The 6974-nt window shown below is 47.1% G+C and overlaps 1 protein-coding gene and 1 long non-coding RNA gene across 3 annotated transcripts in view; one reads left to right on the plus strand and one right to left on the minus strand.

Moving 5' to 3' along the window:
* gphna (gephyrin a) overlaps positions 1 to 2656 on the minus strand; it is a 24395-nt gene extending 21739 nt beyond the window's left edge. Inside the window, exon 1 of one of the 2 annotated variants that reach the window (XM_005751730.2) lies at positions 1616 to 2656. In XM_005751730.2, coding sequence (XP_005751787.1) covers positions 1616 to 1787 — 172 coding nt within the window. In that variant the 5' untranslated portion in view covers positions 1788 to 2656. The remainder of the gene's footprint in view (positions 1 to 1615) is intronic. The other variant, XM_005751729.2, reaches the window with a different exon arrangement.
* LOC102210205 (uncharacterized) lies at positions 475 to 3589 on the plus strand. Its single transcript, XR_312257.1, has 4 exons — positions 475 to 1355; positions 2944 to 2997; positions 3116 to 3266; positions 3525 to 3589. It is a non-coding gene; the product is annotated as an uncharacterized LOC102210205 (long non-coding RNA).
* Positions 3590 to 6974: the final 3385 nt, after the last annotated feature.

Here is a 6974-nt window from a genome sequence, read left to right on the forward strand (position 1 = left end):
AAATGCTCCCACAAATGGCACTACAACACTTAAAAAAATAATATAAGCTCTGGCGGACTTGGTTCTATGGTAGGTCTTAAAGGGTTAAATAAATATCGTCAAATAATCGTGATCTCAATTTCAGTGAAAATAATCGTGATTATCATTTTTGCCATAATCGAGCAGCCCTAGTTCAAACTTTGTTCTCTCTGCTCGTTAAAGTCACTAACGAGGAACTGCAAGCACGGTGGATGAAAGAGCAGCTGTTCTCTTCCTGCTCCATAGAGGGCACTCTCAAGCTCATCCTGGATGAATGGAGCTCGATGGAGCTGAAGAACAAAAATGTACATTTCGAGACATAAACATTTTTCTCATGGAAATCTTTAGCATGTTTTTACTAGAAAGGATTGAAACAATACATAAAGTTGTATTTTTAGACATTTTAATGGATTTTTAATGCAGTAAAGTACTTTTCTATGAGCACCACAAGCCACTTTAATACATCCTCCATTTTGATTTGGGGCATGAAGCCAGCAGCAGTTAGCATCACCTTCAAACACTTCAACCACATAACTACGACGCTAACACCTACAAGAGGTATCACCGGGAAAAGAACGCCATCAAGAGGACCTCCTATTTTAAAACTCACCAATCAGCACATGTTAGCCGAATGCTAGTGTTTTATGGGCAAGAATCAGCGTCACAGTGAATAAAATATTGATCATTACAATTGATTTGTTTCAGTTCACAGTACCGATTCTGGATTTGTGGGAACTAGCGTGTTTTTGTGTGGAAATCACTGCGGGCCCTCCCACAGCGCCCCCTGCTGGGCGCACAGTGGACTGCCCATGCTATCCTCAGTTAGCTAAGCATCCCTGTCCATGTCCAGTGTTACTGGGTTCACTGGTCCCAGTCCTCCCGCGGGCACGACTCCGGTGCGAACATCAGCTACAGCTTCGGTTCCGCGCTGCGCGTTCGTGTTTAATGTTGAACTAAATGGCGTGAGGAGGGAAAACGCTCATTACTGCGTTAAACGGACACTAACGGGGTGAAACCCCGGCCGTTAAAAAGCCGCGAGGTCCCGTTATCTTAAAAAAGCCCACCGTGAGCCGAGGCCCTCGTCAGACCCGCAGAGGGACATGAATAATGCAGCTCATGTCGGCTCCGTAACGGCACACTGCTCAAAATACCACCTGCAAGCTAGCCACTAACACCGGAACACCGCGGGGTTACCTCCAAAATAAAAGCACGGCTTCTGGTAGACACTCACTGTAGCACGCACAGCTCGTCTCGCATTTTGAAAGAGCTCCCCGGCCCTTCTCCCGGCCGCTTCACGGCGAATAAAACACCTCTGAGCGCCGCAGTTTCGCTGACAGGTGCAGCCGGTGCTCACACGTTAATCCGCAGTCACACACAAACACGTTAATCCCGCTCTTTAGCGCAAAACGCGCACCTGTGCGCCAGCAGCCGCGCGGCTCTCGGGGATCCCGGTTAGCATGCGGCTAACGTTAGCCCGCTCTGCAGCGGAGACAGCCCGTATCGTGACACCGACTTGCGCAGGGAGCCGGGCACAAAACGGCGCACAGGTACGCTGCCCAGAGGCGTTTTAGCGCATGTGATGACACGGTGTCCTTACCTGTGAGGATCCCCACGCGGGTCTGATGGTCGTGGTTGGTGAGCACCATCCCGTCCGCCGCCATGTTTACAACCTCTGTCTGCACTGTGACGGCGCATACAGAGGCTGGGGGGTGGAGGGGGAGGGGGTGCTGCACCTCTGGAGGAGGACCGGTGTGTGCATGCGCGTGCATTCTGAATCCCCTCCAACTACCGATACGATCAGGTGACCCGGTACCGCCAGAGCTGCAGCTGGATGACCTCTGAGTGGAGCCGTGACATTGACCTCACCATGTCCTCCAATCACAGAGCAGCTTTAAACAAACTCAGGTGCCAAACTCAACCTGCGCTCTGTCTAACATCCAGCAGGGGGCGACCTCTCTGAGGCCTGATTGGATAGAAGTGTAACAGAATTGAGCGTCCAGCTCACCTGAGCTCCGTGAACACCTTCCTGATGAGTTTACGGTCTCAGTTGCTGCTCTCAGGTGTGACTGAAGTACAACGGAAGTTTATTCTGGAAACCTTGGTGGCGTTAGAGTCGGGACGGAGCAGGAAGCTGTCCTCTGAGTGTGCACCTTCAGACCCCCGGTTCTAAAAATAAGTTATCTGTTTCTGTTTTGTCCTCCTTTACAAACCCACAGCATCCACGTCAGGTCGGAGGGGCGGAGTCATAATGTCACCCTAAGGTCTGCACTATTAGGCAGGATTTCTCTTTTTCCAGGATTAGCTCTGGGTTTCCTGTACTGTGAAGGCGGATCCTTCTTATTAGGGTTTATCATCATGGCAACTGATGTTGCCCAGGAGTAGGGGAGTTTCTAGATTACAGATCAGCAGGTATGAAATAACTGACCAATCAGATCTCTGGAAATTAGCGTCATACTCCCTCTGAGCTGTTCAGCAGTTTTTGTTCTGTCAGCGTTTAAAGAGGTTTTATTCTTTCCTCTCAGTGTTAAACTCCACCGAGTCTGCAGCTCAGAGGATAAAAGCTAAGACCGTCTTTAACACATTAATGAAACACTCGATCGTCGAGACAGAACTGTGATATGAATCAGTCTGTTCTGTCACACAGTCGGCTTCAAACAGGCTAAACTTTATTAATACAGCAGTGTTTACACACACACACCGGTCCTCCTTTGTGAAATCAGCTGCTCTGCTGTGAGCACATTTATCCATGTTTCTGATTGGTCAGATGCTGCTAGCCCCGCCCCTTGAACGTACAGGTTAGACCCTGGGTGAACTCAGCCATTTGAAACAGGCTGATGTTAGGATTAAGTGAACGTAGATAACAGACAGTTATTTTTTATCTGCTACTTAACTTCGGTCTTTTTAACTTCGTATTGTTGGGATTAGGACAAGATCGCAGTTTGAGTCATCAGCACTAACCCCGCCCATCGAGACAATCTGGTGAGAATGACCGAGCCGGGTTAGTCTCTCGTTTGAGCCTCCGTGAATAAAAGCTGATGTTCATTTAACGCTATATAAATAATATTTAATAGAACTGATTTATGCCCCATGTATGCAGGATTTATGCTCCTGCTCTCTGGTTTCGCACAGAACAGGATTGTGGGAATTTAACCTGCGCAGAAGCTACAGAGAAACGTTCAGCCCAGGACGTCACTGACCAATCAAAAGCTCTGTTTCTGATGAAGAACATCGGTCGGAGCGAAGCCTCGGTGAGATCTGAAAGGATCTGCTGACACTCGTCCAGGTTGATTACATTTGATTTAAATTAATGCACTGTGCCCCCCCGGTGGGCTGCGATGGTACTGCAGGTGGGCCACAGTACCAAGTTTAAATTACTCATGTAATTACACAGTTATTTGTTTATATACATGAAATTATTTGAATTAAAGTGAATTGGAGCCGGTATCACCAGTGTCCCAGATTACAGCTGTTCTATTTGCTGAAACGTTTTCTGTTATTTTTGCCAGCGTTGCTCCTCGAGGACCTCGGGCTCCTCCCTGGTTGTGAGCGTCCTGTGAAAGGAGGAGGAGGCTGAGCTGGGAGTTCAGTCCCCACTGTAGATGATCTTTATGGTGGCCACGTCGCGCTCCTCTGCAGGCTCGGTGCCTCTCTGAGTTTTCCCTGTAGAGAAGAGGCTCGAGTTGACCTGGAGGATCCACTCTGTGATCCTCTGCTCGCTGTAGTACTCGTCATCACCGCCATCGTCCTCCTCCAGTGTCTCTGCGTGACCTCTGACCTCTGAGTCCTCAGATGATGTTTCAGCAGCTGAGTCATCGGAGCAGAACTCTCTCTGCCGTTGCCGCTCCTCACAGGCACCGCCGTCATCTTTAACTATGACCGGCATCGTTGTCGTACAGCCACCGTGAACACCAGTGATGTCATCGCTCTTCTTCTGCTGTTCCAGCCGCTCAGCGAGTGCCGGTCTGCTGTGGATTTCGCTGAGTCTGTCTGACTGTTGGATTGGTTTCCCCCGCTTTGCCACAAACACATGAAGGATCGTATTTCTGATGGCAGGCGGAGCTGCAGGGACTTCTCCTCTGCCGGGTCTGCAGCCCCTGATGGGCGGCAGAGGGATGTTAGCAGCTTGTTTCAGCTCAGACTGGCCCATCTGTGATGACCACTGACCCGTGTTTAACCTGCTCACGGTGTGAAGGTTAGAAGATGATCTGTTGATCCGCCGGACACTAATCTCCAGAGTCTGACTCGTCTCCTCGCTGATAGGCACACCCTGGCGCCCGGACTTCCCGCTCCTCTTTAGATGAAACCGATCGTGTTGTCTGTGCACGGCTGCATCCGAACTTCTCATCGCTCCTGTTTACTGTTGGCTCAGCAGATGGATCGGACGCGAGCCCTCCACCTTCTTTTAAACGCTCCGAGAGACGGGCGCCTCCTTCACCCACGTCCCAGCTCAGCCCCGAGGAGTCACCTGATCTGTAACAGTACTCCATGGCAGGCCGGCGAGGACTCAGACTCTTCATCAGCTCATTCACTGCAGACGAAGAGCCACCCATCACCAGTGCACAAACACAGAGCCTTTAAAGAAGCGCAGAAAGGAAACTGACGTTTGCACAGGGCTGGAGGCTTTTACAGCATCAGATTAACATAAATCAATAAACACATTAAAAACTGATTAAAACTGAAATCAGACGTCACAGTAAATATTTTAGGTGCAGGTTTAACCTCAGAAAAGAAACAAGCCAGAATGGATTCAGTCAATTTATAATTACAGTTGATTCTTGAATGATAATAACTGCAGTAAAGTTTTAACATGGGAGTCTATGAGACTGACTCGCTGCTGGAGCCCCTGCTGGACATCAGAGGAACTGCAAGTTTGGCACAGCCCCACAGGATGTCTTTAAAATGCCCCTAAAGCATTATTATTATTATTATTATTTATTTATTTATTTTTGCAGTTTTTTGCAGCTGTATGTGAGGCCTGATGTCGGAGTTTTCGGTTTATTGTCCCGTCTCTGATAAAATCTACTTGAATTTAAATAAATGCATTTCTCAGCTGCCTCTGTCGCCTGATGAATCCTCCTGTAAAATATTCACAGGTGAGATCTGATCTGCAGCCGTGGACGTTGGACATGATCATCGGAGCAGGAAGTGATGGCGGGACCGCAAACCCTAAACCCGAGACTTCACTTTTCCAGTCATGTTCTCTTTTAAAAAGCTCCTTTATCCAGTCCCACTTCCTGCTCACCTAATGAAGTCTGTGCACATGGAGGAGGGGGAGGGGCAGTTATTGCAGTGTGCTGATTGGCTCGCTGTCAAATGTCCAGACAGTGCAGCGCGTTCAGTCCACCGCCAACAAACACGTGCACGCCACTCACAACAGTGCGTCTGATGAACTGAAGCTCTAAAGTTGCAGCGTGGCCTCTGACACCGAACACCACCTGTACAGGCCGAGACTCACCTGGTGATCTCACTCTTTCCACCAACAGCCAGCGAGGAAGGTGTGTGTGTGTGTACTCTTCTATAACAGAGGGTCTTCCACTCTGGTTTATCACACTGGTTTTGTTGGAACAGGCTGTGATGCTTCTGGCTGTTTTACGCCTGCAGTAATCCAGCTGTCCTGATAATCATCGACCTGGATCAGAACAGCTGTTTTTGTTCTACAGGAAGTTGTTTACATCGAGCTGTGACTTAGGGGGCTTTAAGTAATTCGATTACATGGAATTTTGTTCCACAAGCACAAAGTAAAACACTTAACTTAATGGAACACGGTCTATCCACGCTTATTTTCTTAATAATTTTAAAATAAATGGTATGTGATTACCTGGGTGTCGTTCCCCTCCTCTGAAATCACTAAAAACCAAAGTTAACCCTTTTCAAACAATTTTCAACTCCATTTAAAGACGAAACACAGGATCTTATTACCCTCTGAATATGACTCTTTTTGTTTTTACCCAAACAAAAAGATCCAAACATGTAAAAACCGTCCAGTAAAATTTGTTTTCATACAGAAAATGTCTGTGGTCAGTTTTAAAGTCACGAATAAAGTGCAGCATGCCGTAACAGTGGGAAAAAGACTTCTACCAATGAAATGTGCTTCTTTTCATGAACAGCTCTGAGCCGTAAAGAGCCAGCACTGATATGTAGTGATGCGCGAATCAATCGTTCAGTACTCGAGAATCACTTTATTGACCCATGAATCATGATTCACAAGCCCAACTGACTCACTGACTCATCCCTGTTGCTGTTAGCAAACTAATTTCATTAGTAGAAATATATCTAGCTTATAATTAAAATTGTGGAGAAAAACACAACATCCAGTATCTTAACAAAAACATTTCTGCTCTGAACTGGAAGAAAAAACCCTGAGTAGAAGCTCACATCATACGGAGCCCCGCAGGGGACATGGGAGGAAAAAAAAATTAAGACGGACTTTTGCGAGATCTCACAAAACTTTCATACATCTCCGAAAACGTCGGAGCACTTTTGCAAATATGTGATGTCTTGTAAACCGAGCAGATATCTGACGTTTACACAACTACATTCACGCCTCAAAATATCTTAAAAGTGTATTTTGTGACCCAGAAAGAGTAATATTACAACTAAGTAGCTGCTATTGTTGGAATTCAACTTTTGCCAGATCTCAAAAAGTTTTGCGAGATCCCGAGTTTGTTTTGCGAGATCTCGCAAAAGTCCGTCTTAATTTTTTTTCTCCCATGTCCCCTGCGGGGCTCCGTACACATCAAGACAATAGCTCCTTGGTTCACAGTAGCATCGCTCTGCTAACATCTGGACTGACATGTGGAGCTGGCTACAGTCCAGGAGAATTCACATTCATATAAGATCCTGTCTGGACCTGTAGCTGAGAGGCTAAAGAAAGGCATGTCAAACATTATCAGTGAAACACAATCAGGTTTTTTGAAAGGAAGACTAATTCATAACAATATTAGGCTGGTTTTGGA

The sequence above is a fragment of the Pundamilia nyererei genome, unplaced genomic scaffold (assembly GCF_000239375.1).
Source record: "Pundamilia nyererei isolate P.nyererei 1_Seehausen unplaced genomic scaffold, PunNye1.0 scaffold00324, whole genome shotgun sequence".
In the NCBI taxonomy this organism is placed as follows: Eukaryota; Metazoa; Chordata; class Actinopteri; order Cichliformes; family Cichlidae; genus Pundamilia; species Pundamilia nyererei.